Genomic DNA, 16,686 nt, shown 5'->3' with positions numbered 1-16,686 from the left:
GGGGCAGCTCATGCATTGAGCGTCTGCCCCCTGGTGGTCAGTGTGTGTCATAGAGACCAGTCATTCCCAGTTGTTCTGCTGTTAGGGTCAGTTTGCATATTACCCTTTTATTATATAGGATCATATTCATTGATATGAACATTTAATATTTTAAAGATAACAGAAATCCTTGACAACTAGATTCAAAAATTTGCACAGAAGAATAAAGCTATATGTAAAAAAAAAAACTATTTTGAAAAAGTAAAACAAAAGGGGAATTTGTCTTGTGTATGTTTTATTATGTGGTTATAGTAATTAAAATAACTTGACACTGGCACAGGAGTAGATCATTGATGACAAACAGAATCCAAAAACAGACTATTTGCATGAAGAAGGATGCAATATATGACAAAGGAGCATTCCTAAACAGTGGGAAGAGAACAGATTTTTCTGTTAAGTAGTAATGGGAATATTATATATATAAAAAATTAAAATAAATTCCATATGAATTAAAGACCCAATTATAAAAAAGAAAATATAAAGAAGAGAAAAAGAAAAATATATTTCTGTATATGGGGGAAGAAATCCTTAAATAAGAATCAAAAGGACTAAAATAGCCTTTTGCTATGAGGAAAGAATGTTTTAATAACTCTGTTAAGTATCATAATAAATGCTAAAATAAATTAAAATGCTAAAGTCATGCATAAAAATGATTGATAAAATGGAATACATCAAAAATAAAAATATCTAAACCAGAAGTTTTTCTGCAGATGAGAAAATATTTGCATCTAAGTAATAAATATCTAAGTAATACTCATATATCAAAAGAATATGTCAACTCAATAGAAAAATGGGAACCATATGTCTAGGCAATTCAGAGAAAGAAAGTTACACATAGCCAATAAATAAATGAAAAAGATGTTCTATCCTAGCATTAAGCAGAAAAAGACAAAATTAAAACAAGATACCATTTTTCACCTATCAGATTGGCAGGAAAGTTTTTTCATGTTCAGTACTAGTATGTCATTGAAGCTTTAAAACCTGTAAATTAGGTATTATTTATTTCCTGTATGTAAATTAAGAAATTAGGGCTCTCCCAGGTTAAGTAATTTCTCAAGGCTTTAAAGGGAATAAACTCAATACAGTAGCTTTAGCCCTAACTGGTTTGGCTCAGTGGATAGAGCGTCAGCCTGCGGACTGAAGGGTCCCAGGTTTGATTCTGGTCAAGGGCATGTACCCTGGTTGCGAGCACATCCCCAGTAGGGGTGTTTCTCTCTCATCGATGTTTCTGACTCTTTATCCCTCTCCCTTCCTCTCTGTAAAAAATCAATAAAATATATTTTTTTAAAAATACAGTAGCTTTAAATCTGAGGCAACTTTAGAGGAGAAATTAAAGCTTCCAGAGGTCATATGACTTTCCCAAAGTCAAACAACAAACACCAGAGAGGATTTTAGAATAGTTTGTTTTTTTTAAATATACCTTTATTCTTCTGTGCAGAATAAACTCAATATAGTAACTTTAAATCTCAGGCAGGTGTGTATTGGGGGGGGACACACACACACACATCATCATTTGATTAGGTGATTACATTTCCAACGGAATGTATATCAATATTGTTATCAATTATCCTAGATCTAAGGTTAAATCTCCAACAAGCAAAAAAAAGAAAAAAAAAAAAAGACGGATTAGTGGAATGGTTCCCAACTTCAGAATTTTATCAAACTATATACATTTCCAACTTGAGAACCACCTGTACTTCCATGAAAAAAATCTGAAGGAAATATTAAAATGCCATTTTTATGTGGATAATTTTCAATGTACCATGACATAACGTGAGGAAAGTATATAATCAGCTGACTTTTCATTTTTATGTTTAGATAAAAACCAGTAACATAAATGTAGTGCCATATCTCTTTGTCCATATTATTTTTTAAATTTTTTTAAAAAAGATACTAGGATATGGCTTCATGCTTAAAATTTTGTCCAGAGGGAAATAAATTAAAAATAAATAAGTAAGTTTTCAATTCTATGGATTTTACCACAGGAAGTGATGTAAATGCACAACACTCTGTTCCAATACTACAGATGCTGCTCTCACAGAACTACTCATGGGCACACTGGTCTCTACACAAAATCTGTGGGAAGCAAGAACATGTGTTTTTAATGACATTTTATAAACATTCACAAGAAACAGCAGTTCCTTTCCAGAACACACTGTATTTTCTCTGTCATAATTAGAGGTTCCAGCTCAGGGACGTGTTTTAATAGTTTGTACTTACTCAGGATCTCTAAAAGGTTTTCCTGTTTCCCACCCTGGTCTGCATACCTGTGTTCAAGACTAATGAACAGTCTCCTTCCTTTTAGTTGTCCTTTCTTTCTCCATTCTCCTTTCCCAAAATTATACTCTTATCATCCCTGTACTAAAAATATGTACTAACGTCATAAAAAAATAATGGAAATTAACACACTTAAAAAAAAAGTATTACCAACTAAGGTAATTCTACATGGAGGCCTATTTGTATTGTATCAGAAAAACTTCTCAGAAAAGACTTGGTAAATTTTTTTCAAAAATATGCATGTTCATTATCATTTCATGAGAAATGAGACAGGAACAATAAAATGGAAACCATCCAGATGTCTGTGCACAACAGAAATTCAAATATTCTTCTAATCTAATTTTAATATGAAACATATAACACAGTGGCTACAGCTCAGGCTTTGGGTGGGACAGACCGCCACTGAAGTTCCAACTACAGCACTGAACAGCAACGCTAAAGAACTTAAAAATGTGCCAAAGTCCCCAAGAAATCTATCTCAGGACCCTTTAATTTAAACTTTTACCTTCATCACTAACTTTGAAAATAATGTAGGTCTTTCTACTTTAGAAGAAGACAGACTAAAAATAATGGATTAAAAATATTTCCTAAAACAACCAAAATTCAGAGATGGGAAAAACCCTTGGGAACATTTACTGATTAGAGGATCAACTTTAGAGAAACTAAAGCTTTGAGAGGTCATATGATTTTTCCAAGGTCAGATAACTAACAAACACCTGAGAGGATTTTAGATCTCCCCTACTCTTTACCACATCATAGAAATATGACTGAAGCCTAAAATACATTGAAAGAGGTCAAGGTTTAAAACAGAGACAAAAGAGTCCCAGAAATCTAATTCTATTCTTAATTATAGTACATTTTACTCAATTTGTCCCTCCTCCTCAACTGCCTCCTCCCACACCCCACCCCTACACACTCATGCCTATTAAGGTATAACTATTAATGAAATGAAAGGAATGAAGATCAAAAGAGCCATCTTTTTACAAGAGCCTTTCATCATAATTATCCCACTGATGCCTAAATTATTTAAGAGCAAATGGCCAGCACTCCCAGAAAGCAACACTGTTCCAGGCCATAAATATAGCTGGAGACCCCAACTGGATTCTAAGCGCTCTCTGCATGATTTTACACAAGTTATTAACCAACACCCCCAGTTCATCAGTTTCTTAATCTGGCAGAAAAAGGGAACACTAGCACCTCCAGCTTGAGCTTGTGTACACATTAAACAGCTATTCCAAAGGAAACATTTGGCAGAGTTCCTTGGCACGCAGTAATTCTTCCAGAAACGTCAGAGCTTTTAGCATGACAGTGACGACATGCCAGCCCCTTTTCTGTCAGAGTACACCCACAGGAAAGCAAACTTAGCTCCATTCTTTCAGGTTACAAAGGTTAACAAACCTATCTTCCCTGAAGATTACTATACTAATACTTATTTTTTATGGCAGTATTAAATTGTGTTTTATGAAGTAAGGAAATTAAACACCACATAATTTGGTTATTTTTAAAAAATAATAATTGCATGGACACTAAAAATTTTAACTTAGCAAGTGAAAATTTAAGCCAAAGAGATTCAGTTTCCACATGTATATTCCTGCCTTGAAAGACAATATACACCCCTGTGCATGGTTTCATTTTCTGGGGTTTCTGTTAAACAGAATCAATCATGGTCCAAAAATATTAAATGGAAAATTCCAGAAATAAGCAATTCATAAATTTTATTTTTTACATACATTTTTATTGATTTCAGAGAGGAAGGGAGAGGGAGAGAGAGAAGAGGGTGAGAATCATTAATCAGCTACCTCCTGCATGCCCCACACTCAGGATCGAGCTCGCAACCTGGGCATGTGCCCTGATGGGGAGTCAAACTGTGACCTCCTGGTTCATAGGTCGACACTCAACCACTGAGCCATGCTGCCTGACCAATTCATAAGTTTTAAATTGCGCACTATTCTTAGCGTGATGAAATCTTGGGCCCTCTCCCACTATCTCGCCCAGGACGTGAATCACACCATTGTCTGGCCTATCTACTCTGTATATGTTCCCTGCCTGTTAGTCCAGTAGTAGCCATCTCAGTTATCAGATCAATTGTTGTGGTATTGCAGTACTTGAGTAACCCTTATTTTACTTAATAATGGCCCCATAGTGAAAGAGTAGCGTTGCGTAAACTGATAACAAAAAACAGATCCAGAGACAGAGAAGCATTGATCAGACCATCAAACCTCAGAGGGAAGGTAGGAGAGGGTGGGAATAAGGGGGGAGATCAACCAAAGGACTTGTATGCATGCATATAAGCATAACCAATGGTCACAGACAGCAGGGGGGTGAGGGCATGAGTGAGGAGATGGGGGGGGGGGCGATGGGGGAATAAGGACACATATGTAATACCTTAATCAATAAAGAAAAAAAAAGTAGTGTTGCTGGCAACCAAAGAAAAGCAGTAAAATACTTCCGTTAAGTAAAAAGGTAAAAATTCTCAACTTCATGAAAAAGAAAAATGTATGCTGAGGGTGAAACATCTACAGTAAGAATGAATCTTCTATCTGTAAAACTGTGAAAAAGAAATTTGTGCTTTTGCTATTGTACTTCAAACAGCAAAAGTTATAACCACAATGTGTGGTAAGTGCTTGGTTAAGATAGAAAAGGTGTATCCTAATGGTTAGAGTGTTGGCCCACACACCAAAGGGTCACTGGTTTGATTCCCTGTCAAGGGAACATACTGGGTTACAAATTCAATCCCTGACCCATTGGGACAGGTTCTGGAGCCAACCAGTTGATGTGTTTCTTTCATATCAATGTTTCTCTCCCTTCCTCTCTCTGCCCCTCCCTCCCTTCTTCCACTCTTTCTAAATATCAATGGGAAAAATATCCTCAGGTGAGAATTACCAAAAAAAAAAAGAAAAAGGTATTAAATTTGTGGATGGAAAACATAAACAGAAAATGTGCTCCCACTGATGGCTACATGCTACTCCAGAAAACATTGAGCCTATATGAAGACTTCAGCAAGGATCCTCTGAAACAAGTGACCATATTCACATAATTTCTATTATAATATACTAGAGGCTCAGTGCACGAAATTCGTGCACTTGGGTGGGGGGTTGTCCCTCAGCCTAGCCTGCACCCTCTCTAATCTGGGACCCCTCAGGGGATATCTGACTGCCAGTTCAGGCCCGATCCAGTAGGATCCTTCTCACAACTGGGGACTGCTGACTCCCAACCACTCGCCTGCCTGCCTGCCTGATCACCTCCTAACCACTCCCCTGCCTGCCTGATCACCCCCTAACAACTCCCCTTCCTGCCTGATCACTAGTTTTGGACCGATCCCTGCAGTTGGACATCCCTCTCAGAATCTGGGGCTGCTGGCTCCTAACTACTCGCCTGCCTGCCTGCCTGATTACCCCTAACCGCTTCTGCCTGCCAGTCTGATCACCCCCTAACCACTCCCTTGCCAGCCTGATCACCCCCTAACCACTCCCTTGCCAGCCTAATAGATGCCTAACTGTTCCCTTGCCAGCCCAATCACTCACCCCCAACTGCCCTCCCCTGCTGGCCATCTTGTGACCACATGGAGGCGGCCATCTTGTGCGAGGGCATGACAGTCAATTTGCACATTGCCTCTTTATTATACAGGATTGTTATAGTTGTTCTATTCTAATATTATTATTTTTTTTATTGCTTAAAGTATTACAAAGAGTATTACATATGTCTCCTTTTTTCCCCCGCCTTTGACAATCCCCTGGCCTCCCCTACCCGCAGTGTCTTATGTCCATTGGTTATGCTTATATGCATGCATACAAGTCCTTCGGTTGATCACTTACCCGCCCCTCCCTCCTGCCCCCCAACCCTCCCCGGCCTTCCCGCTGTAGTTCGACAGTCTGTTCGAGGCAGCTCTGCCACTGTATCTATTTTTGTTCAAAAGTTTATTATGGTCTTTATTATCCATAAATGGGTGAGATCATGTGGCATTTAATATTATTGTTATTGAGCCTAAGTTATAAAGTTTATCATAAATACACTTGTAGAGGGAAAAACAGTGTCCATAGGGTTTGATACTATCCATGGTATCAGGCATCCACTGGATGTCTTGGACTGTATCCCCCTCAGATAAGGTGAACTACTGTATATAAAATACATACACATTCTGACAATTTTAGAGTAAGTGCAATGCTGGCCTTTGAAAAAGTCCCAACTACCTTCTTAAAATAATTTCCCTATTATTAATGTAATTTATTCATCCCAAAATGTATCTGTATCAATATAACTGTTCAGATCTCAATTTATTTTTTAATTTTTCATTTTTTAAACTACAAAAGCAAGTTATTACAGGACAACAGACAACAGTTTTCATTTATTTAAAGTCACCAAACAAATCTTTATTGCTCTGCAAGTTGAAGTAACCCCTAGGCCCAAACCTTCTCATGACACTACTCCCCAGTCTTAGGCATCACTGGCAGTTCTATAAAGAGGCTCAGACATCTGTCTGGTGAATATATGGAGCTCCACATTACAAAAGGTGGTTAATTTAACAGAGAGAGAGATTACACATCCCCTAGCACTCTGATCCTCTTAAAAAGCTGTGAACTTGTTTATTTCATAACTAAGTGCTATTATTCCTAATGGCCAAAGCATTCTCTAGTAACAATTTGGGTGCCCAGGAGTCTTACTAACTCTTTCAGGCCATTATAGCACTATTGAAAACACGAGAGCCTAGAACCTAATTACAGTGCATCAAATGGTCGTAGTGCTCTCAAGTGTTAATGAGGCAAGCACAGTGACCAATTTTCTATCAGGGAGTATAGGAATTTGTTTTCAAATGTTATTTTGACTTTTTTTTTAGATTTTCACAGTGGCTACTCCAGTTTTAAAAGGTAAAACTTCAGGATTTAAATAATAATGTAGAAATTAAAGAAATACAGCCAGCAACCAGTTTCTTTCTAACTGAAACACGTTCTCTGATGCAATTGGGAAAGTTAGTTCAGTCATGTCAAAGTTAAAAACTGGAACTATGATTACAGGATATTACACTCTCCCAAAGTTTGCACATATGTTCCCTGGGAACAAAGAAGTTATTTCATAACAAATAAAACAACCCTAAAACTTCCTAGCAAAATCATACTTTAAATGTGTCTAAATTAATATAGTATACATACCGAAGACATCTGTCCATAAATAAAAACAGATTTGTTTTAAAAAAGTAGGTACTGACCATGTCAAAAAACAAAACAGCTATTTCTCAAGGTACTGGAAATGAATAAGAAGAAATTTTTAAATGTCTAAACAAAAATGTATAGAAAATAATTTTTTAAATTCTTTATAAATTTCTGTATTACATACATCATTAGAAAACTACAGACTTTTTAAAAAAATTTCCAGATAGCTACACTTTCCTACAGGTTTTTAATAATTCCTCCTGTTGATCTACAGATGACAAATGTTTAAACTATTATAAAATCACTCACTCCTGGAGAGACCAAGATGGCAGCATAGGTAAACACCGCAGACTGCTGCCGCAAACAACCACTTCAAAAATACAGCTATTTCTCAAGGTACTGGAAATGAATAAGAAGAAATTTTTAAATGTCTAAACAAAAATGTATAGAAAATAATTTTTTAAATTCTTTATAAATTTCTGTATTACATACATCATTAGAAAACTACAGACTTTTTAAAAAAATTTCCAGATAGCTACACTTTCCTACAGGTTTTTAATAATTCCTCCTGTTGATCTACAGATGACAAATGTTTAAACTATTATAAAATCACTCACTCCTTTGTGATAGAAATTTCAATTCCTGCACAGTATTTAAAGTTACTGTGTTAGATATTTTAAAGTTATTTAAGTAGAAGGTGACCACACACACACACGACATTCTAATATGTACCAATTAAAATAATCTCCAATGCATTTTCTAGAAAATGTACCAGCCAACAATGAAAAAGAAAACCAAAATGGAGGACATGAAAGAATCTAAGAAAGAGTACAACTAATAAGCTAGGAGGGCAATGAAAAAAACCCCACAATAATAGCTGTGCAGAGGGATCAACAGAACAGCCTATCCAACACTGCTCATTGAATAAATGGTATGATAAACTACATGAATAATATTCACATAAATCCTATAAATGCAATTCAGTGCTTTCCAAGTTTCAGATTCAAGAGTCAAAACATAAAAAAATAGTTATAGGTAAAGAACAGAACCTCAAACATTATTCATTTTGACGCTGTAGAACTAACAGTGTTGTGAAGTGAAGCTAGGTGGTAAGGGGCAGAGAAGTACAGAAACCTCAACATCCTAGTTCCATCCTGGGCAGCTTCCAGTTACTGTTTTAAATTAATGAAGCAACAAATGGAGCTCAAAGTGTAATATTTAGAATTAAGATAACAAAGAAGAAATATGGTAACAAAATTGAGAAATGTATAAAGTTAATTTCCTAATCGTCCAAAGCAGCAACTTGAGTCAAGAGGGAAAAGACACAAATTAAGAAATAGAAGTGTAAGTACACTGTTTACAGAAAGGAAGCAAACATTCAAGAGAACTGAAATCACAGGGTAAAGATGTTATGAGCAGTGAGACTGAGGGTGGGAAGTGGAAGGAGAATGTTAGTTTTCATTTTATATAACTTTTTTATTATTCTGAGTTTTTATTTCCAAGTATTATGATTATTTTTATGATTAAAAATGTCATTAAAAATCCTGTGTTTGTGATTTTAGAAAGTAAATGTGGGCAGGAAACATAAAAAATTTTCAAAGTTGCTTGACTTAATAATAAATATAGTTGATTAATTTTCAAAGATGTATAGTAGAGAATGGCACCAAGATTTACTACCTATTAGCTAATATTTATTTAATCAATGAACCCAAATATACATATTTTCCTTTATAATAAAACTAGAGGCCCAATGCACAAAATTCATGGAAGGGGCTCAGCCCTTGCATCCCTGGCTGCCTCGCAGCCCTGCCCATTGGTCATTCTGAAAGGTCGTCTGGAAGGTCGTTCTACTGTCCAGTCAAATTAGCATATCAGCTCTTTATTATATAGGATCATAAGTTGTTGTAAGAGGCATAATCATAAAATTGGTTCCTTTATTTGTTTCTGAGGCTTGTCACCCTGATCAAGGTTCTATTATAAACCTGTAACATCATATAAAATAAACCATGTGCGTATAATACGTAAGCTCCCCATGAATTATAAGATAGATACCTTTGGAAGATGAATTAACTATTATGAATAAAAAAGGTTATTAAACACTGTAATCAAATCATAACTGGCTTTTTTTAAAACTTTAAAAAATTCCTTCACATATTTAGGAAGCTTTCAAGCCCTCTAATTACTGAGCATCACTCAGCTCTCATCCTCTCTAATTCCCCTTTGGCAGGTGCTAATGAAAACACAGACAACACAGCAGGCTAAAGAGTGAAGAAAGAAAAATAAGATTAGGATAATTTCTGTCCACTAACACTTACTTCCTTAAGCAGCAGGACAACAGAAACTCTGTTGTCTGAAATAGTTGAGAGAACAGCTGTATGATGTTTGAAAGATATGATAAATATAAAACAAAACTTGTGTTTAAATTAAAAATAAAAGCTGCTACATAGGATCACCTAGAATTCCATGACTTATGATTTTTTTTTAAAAAAATTATACCAAAATTTCTTCAGCCTTTCAATTTGTGCCTACATCTATTTCTTCCTTGGGTCACTTAAGTAAAGACAAAAGAAAATGAATAAAGATATGAGGAATCTATACTAATAAAAGCCTAGGTGGTCCTCGCGCCTTCACGCAACGCCCTTACGTAGTCACAAGATGGCCACCACAAAATGGTCGGCCGGGGAGGGCAATTGTGGGTGATCAGGCCTGCAGGGAGGGCAGTTGGGGGCAACCAGGCCAGCAGGGGAGGGCAGTTGGGGGTGATCTGGCTGGCAGGGGAGGGCAGTTGATGAGGGTGCAGGCCAGGCTGAAGGACCCCCCCCCCAATGCACAAATTTCATGCACCAGGCCGCTAGTGCAGTGATGGCGAACCTATGACACGCGTGTCAGAGGTGACACGCGAACTCATTTTTTTGGTTGATTTTTCTTTGTTAAATGGCATTTAAATATATAAAATAAGTATCAAAATTATAAATCTTTGTTTTATTATGATTGCAAATATAAAAAAATTTCTATATGTGATACAGAACCAGAGTTAAGTTAGGGTTTTTCAAAATGCTGACACGCTGAGCTCAAAAGGTTTGCCATCACTGCTCTAGTGTATTATAATAATGTGAAGATAAAAGAAATGAGAAGTAAAAAGAAACCACATACATACAGAATTTATTTTACAAAACCTAGATATATGAGAGTACTTAAAATACTACCCAGTGCAAACAATATGCAAATATTCTTAAAGTAAATTATTTCCCTTCCTTCCCATACCTTACTCGTTCTGGAAATAAACAACAGACACAATGTCAGCATACCATATCAGAGCAAAATATGCCAATAATTCTCGTCTTTTAATTTTAGGATTTTAAAAATGTATGAAGAATTGTATTTTTCATGATTAAGATAATACATGTGTTGCCTTTTATTAGAATAAAAAAGAGTCTTTTCCTTTCAAAATAACTTGTTTTACTTATTCCAGTTTTCATCTCAAACTAAATAAGCTTCAGTATTTCTGCTTGTCTTTTTGTACAAGAATACACAAAAAGAATTTAGACAATGACTAAAGGCAGTCATCTCCACTCTGGGTACAAACAGGAGTAAAGTGAAAGAGAGCTCAAATCTTTCATTCTAGGCCATAGGGCACTCAAGGAGTAAGGTACTTAGCCTATGTAATCTGATTTCAATACCACTAGTTAGAAATACTACAAACGACTACAGTCATGTATAAATTGCTCTGTATAGTATTGGACAATGGACTTCATAATCAAACAGAAATAAGTTCAAATCATCATTTTCCTACTTACTAGATTTACAACTTGGACAAGTTATTTAAATCCTTTGAGCACCAAAGGGTAAAGGGCATCAAATATATGGTAACGGAGGAAGATCTGACTTTGGGTGGTGGGCATACAATGCAATTTACAGATATGTATCATAGAACTGTACACTTGAAACCTGTATGATCTTACTAACCAATGTTACCCTGATAAATTTAACAAAAACGAAATGATAATATGTACTAGAACAGGCACCATGCTTTGGCACATGCTAGGGAGTTTAAAATGTTAAATCACCCAGCCAGTGTTGCTCAATGGTTGAGTGTCGACCTATGAAACAGAAAGTCATGGTTTGATTCCCGGTATGGGGCATGCAGGAAGCAGCCGATCAATAATTCTCTCACATCATTGATATTTCTCTCTCTCTCTCTCTCTCTCTCTCTCTCTCTCCCCCCACCCCCCTCTCTGAAATAAAAAAAAAAAATTAAAAAGATGTTAGCCCTAGCCGGTTTGGCTCAGTGGATAGAGCGTCAGCCTGCGGATCAAAGGGTCCCGGGTTTGCTGGTCAAGGGTTGCAGGCTCCTCCCCAGCCTGGGCCCTGGTTGGGCTCATGAAGGAGGCAACCAATCGATGTGTTCCTCTCACATCAATGTTTCTCTCTGTCTTTTCCTCTCTCTCCCACTCTCCCTAAGAATCAATGGAAAAATATCCTTGGGTGAGGATTAACAAAAAACAAAACAAAACAAAACAAAAATGTTAAATCACATCTCCAACTGTACTATGCGAATGGCTAGTTTATTCCACCTAAAGACTAGTTTCATTCAGGTTCTCAGATCTCCAGTTTAAAGCAGCATCCTTTAGTAGTCTTTCATGACTTCAGTGTGCCACTTCACAACTGATTTGTTTTGGAAGACGTTGCACCATTTGATTATCAGTTCTCATTTGAGGAGCAGTTAATGTATTAAAATATTTTTAAACTGGACATTTATTTACTATTCTTACATATGCATGTACTAGTATAAGAAACATGATAATAAAGAAATCAGGGTAAAATAATGAGACAGACAAAATACATATGGTTTATAAACTCATGTCTCCTATTTTAAGTGTAGTTCCATGTTTTTTTTGTTGTTTGTTTTTTTATGTTTTCATTGGTTTCAGAAAGAGGAAGGGAGAGAGAGAGATAGAAACATCAATGATGAGAGTGATTCATTGATCAGCTGCCACCTACTGGGGACCGAGCCCGAAATCTGGGCATTTGCTCTGACCAGAAATCAAATCATGACCTCCTGGATCATAGGTAATGCTCAACCACTAAGCCACACTGGCTGAATTGTAGTTCCATGTTTTAGTTTTGACCCTGAGGTTACATGAAATCACCCTATCAGATCCCTTCCTTTCTCAATTATATGCAAAAATAACATAGAATTTCTTTTTGCTGTTCCATGTGCAAAAAAAAGGTTTTAAATGCACATAAGTTAAGGGAAGTTAACATATAAATATTGAGTTTCAGTCAAATCAGAAAGAATAAAGTTTCCAGCTGAGATAAGAAGTGAAGTCTAGAAGAAACCAGGATCTTAAATGAGGAAGAAACTGAAAGCAAAAAGGCTAGAAAAATAGAGGAAAAAAGTGGTCAAAGAATAATAATAGTGGCGTATAGTCAACCCCTGTATGTGACAGCCAGATGTTTTAAGTAAATCATCTCTGTTAACAACCTCACAAGTAGGTGCATTTATCTCCACAGATGAGCAAACTGAAATTCGGAAAGGCTGAATGATCTACCCAGTCACTCAGACAGAAAGCAGCACAGCCATAACTTAAACTGAAGTCTGACTCCAAAGAAAGTCAGTTCTTCATCACAGCAAGCAATTTCTGGAACTCAAATTTCTGGGACATCAAAATTTTGTCAGAGGGCAGTTATCTTTCCCTTCATTTGTACAGGACAGAACAAAAACCAGGTGTAGAAACAACTTGTGTCCTTGATAAGCAGTTTTTCCCATTACTCAAAGGAACAAAAGAGAGATTTAAGAAAGAAAAAAAAAGGCAGGGAGGAAAGGAAGAGAGTAGGAAGGGAACCCACGGAATGTACTTTCTTAGTGTGAAGTATCATTTGTCTGTCTACATGCTTTTTTCTCTCTTGTTCCTCCTAGCAATATGATACAACTCAGACACAATCACAGTCGAATGCTCTTGAAATTCAATGGAGAATAAATAAAAAACAAAACATATAAATTTAACTCCCAAATACTTACAGTGTGTTTTACATAAGTCCCTTTTAAATTCTAAGAATTCCTGATTTATTTCTGTTTCTGCAAAGTTATAGACTTACCATGAAACTTTGAGGCTTCTGGATCTTTCACATTGATAGCAATTAATTTCCAATCTGTTTCACCCTGATCAATAAGAGCCAAAATCCCAAGGATCTTCACACAAATAACCTCTCCACGAGAAAGAACCTTTAAAGAGAAAAGAAACTGAGCATTTGCAAAGCTTTAGAGAAGTTTACTCATATCTCATAAAAACTCATGAAAGATGAAAAGCACTATAAACTAAAATTTAATAAAGGTTTAATAATTTAAAATAATGTAAAAACAGTCATAAAGCCTTTTATGAAATGCCTGTTAAAATTAGGTATCTGGATTCCTTTTTAGAAATTGAAGTTCCTTATAGATCTTGAAATTTAATGTACTAAGCCTAGAAACTCACACTAAGCAGAGAATAAACCCATGTATATCATTACATACTATAATCCTGACTTCTGCTACTTGGAGGTAAAAAGAGACCTGAGAATCCTTTTTAAATTGTTTCACAGTACCTTTTTTGCAAAGCACATTTTTCAGTTACTATTGAAAAGTAAATTTTTAACATGTTAGACTATAACCTTAAGACTATAATGGATGACAATGTAAGAACTATTAGTACTTTAAAGATACTGACGAAACAGTCTTAGTAAAGTGTTTTTAAAAGGTTTAAAGAGAAACCAAGAAATAGCATGATGTTTAAGCAGATGTTTCATGTGCTAAAAAAAATTTATTTCAGTGGTTCCGTTAAATTGTCTATGCCACGTTTATATGCATGCATTCTTCCTATATCCTTTTCTTTTTAAAAGTTTAGTCAGCCATAGAATTTCACTGAAAGCTGAAATTTGAACACATGTTTCAGAATTCCTTCATGATTCAAAATGCAGCTTTACATTTGGAAAGAAAGGTATGCAAAAGAAGGTCACTTTTGTGTCTTGAAATTATTTGAGAGAAAAACACTAGACCTTAAACCATAAAGTCAAATAAATCCTTTTAGAACATTTGCAAAATAAATCTAAATCTTAATATAAATCTGTATGAAGTTGTAATTAGTTTACATAACAGATTGGTGAGATTGCATAAACTGAACTGAAATCTCATTTTGGGGGGAATATTCACAAATATATTAACCAGACTCTTACATGTTTAGACTCCATTCAGTACCCAGCACCATATCAGATACTACACAGAAAGGATCCCTGTTCTCAAAGGTTATGATCTTGTTGGGAGACCTATGCACCTCACACCAGAAGACCTGTTCAAAATTATCATCTATAATAATAAAAGCGTAATATGCTAATTAGACTGGATGGCCAAACAGTGGATGACCTTCCGGACGACCTTCTGGACAAAGCCGGGGCTGCAAGGGCCAAGGCAGCCAGGGCTGCGAGGGCCGAGCTGCTTAAACAAATTTCATGCATCGGGCCTCTGGTATCACATAATCACCAATGAAAAGGCTGGCTACAGCCCTAACTGGTTTGGCTCAGCGGATGGAGCGTCGGCCTGCGGACTGAAGGGTCCCAGGTTTGATTCCAGTCAGGGGCATGTACCTTGGTTGCGGGCACATCCCCAGTGCGGGGTGTGCAGGAGGCAGCTGATTGATGTTTCTCTCTCATCGATGTTTCTGACTCTCTATCCCTCTCCCTTCCCCTCTGTAAAAAATCAATAAAATATATTTTTTAAAAAAAGAAAAGGCTGGCTACATTGTTTAACGAAGTGACAAACTAGATAACTGGTTCTCAACCACGGGCAATTTTGCCCCCTAGAGGACATCTGGCAATGTCTGGAGATGTTTTTGGCTATCAACTGGGAAGGTATTATTAGCACCTAGTGGGAAGAGGCCAGGAATACTGCAGAACAGTCCCCTGTAATAGAATTATCCACCCAAAATGTCAACATTAAACCAGAAGTATAAATTCATTTGACCATTTATAATCAATACTACATTTCCACAAAAAAATAACAAGTCAATGTTTTTCAGTAATGATGTATCAAACACCTATATATACTAAGCTTTCTATGAAAAATGTAAAAGTATGCTTTCAAGATTAATTACATATGCCTTATTAAAAACCACTCATGTATATTTGAAACCTTTAATTTTATTCTGCATATTTAGTAACTTTGGCAGGTTTATTAAAAAAACCTCTACATCAAGTTTTCTTAAAGTGATTCCTTTGTTTTGTCAATAACAAATTACTGTTACTAAGTCAAATCATTTTCATATGAGTTCTCTCAGTTACTAATCTCAATAATCGCATGCTCATTTACACATTTTTACATAAAATTTAAAAATTTTAAGTGAAAATAAGGTACTTCTACTTCATCTTTAAACACCCACTTAATATCTGCATAAGAATTTAAATTAACATAATTTGCACTTGCTATGAACTGAATGGCCCCAGGGATTATGCCCTCAGAATAAGAGTTTTCTAATACATAAAACATTCCATCAATGTAATGTTATTTAATTTATTAACTCTCACTTATCAGGAAATAGGACATGTGAAAGTGACTAAAGTACATAGCATAGGGTCCGAAACATAAGAAGTACTCATTAAAATACTTACATTCTTCCTTCCTTCAAATCTATTAATTTTAGACACACTTTATTACCCCTCTGGGGAGTAAATGTCCGAAAGATAAATTCCTAAAGTATAGCTTACTTTTTAAAGAAAGCTAACAATCTGCTATAGTTCTGCTGGAGATACAGAAACCATAGAGAGACACACACACACACACACACACACACACACACACACACACACAGGAACTCTAGCCCCTTTGTCCCTATCTGTACATAAAACCAGAAATACAAGTTGGATGGAAATCTCTCCTGCAAGAAAGGATTAAGACAGAGAGAGAAGAAAAAGAAGGGGGGGCAGAGAGGATTTGGAGAAGAGGGGGGGAAAAAAAGTGGAAGAACATAAGGAGAAGAAGCAAAAGAAGAAAGAGAAATCTGAGAGGATGATGAAGACGAGGAGGAAAAGAGAAGAGGAATACAAAAGGAGAATGAGGAAGAAGAAGAAAAAAAAAACGAGAGAAACAAAGTAATTATGGTAAATATAGTGAAAAAGAATCAGAGGAAACTGTTTCCTAAACAATAACCTAGAAGCCTAAAATTGCTAATAGGCGTTACCAGAGATAACTAAT

The 16,686-nt window shown here is 36.0% G+C and overlaps 1 protein-coding gene across 1 annotated transcript in view; it reads right to left on the bottom strand.

Moving 5' to 3' along the window:
• PPA2 (pyrophosphatase (inorganic) 2) overlaps window positions 1-16,686 on the bottom strand; it is a gene marked incomplete at its 5' end in the record, with an annotated part of 68,898 nt that overhangs the window by 28,820 nt on the left and 23,392 nt on the right. The window contains one exon of the mRNA XM_005872432.2: window positions 13,563-13,689. Within this exon, the coding sequence (XP_005872494.2) occupies window positions 13,563-13,689 (127 nt within the window). The remainder of the gene's footprint in view (window positions 1-13,562; window positions 13,690-16,686) is intronic.

The sequence above is a fragment of the Myotis brandtii genome, unplaced genomic scaffold (genome assembly GCF_000412655.1).
Source record: "Myotis brandtii unplaced genomic scaffold, ASM41265v1 scaffold38, whole genome shotgun sequence".
Classification (NCBI taxonomy): Eukaryota; Metazoa; Chordata; class Mammalia; order Chiroptera; family Vespertilionidae; genus Myotis; species Myotis brandtii.
The sequence above is the reverse complement of the archived record's forward strand: the minus strand, read 5'-3'. Positions and strand labels throughout refer to the sequence as shown.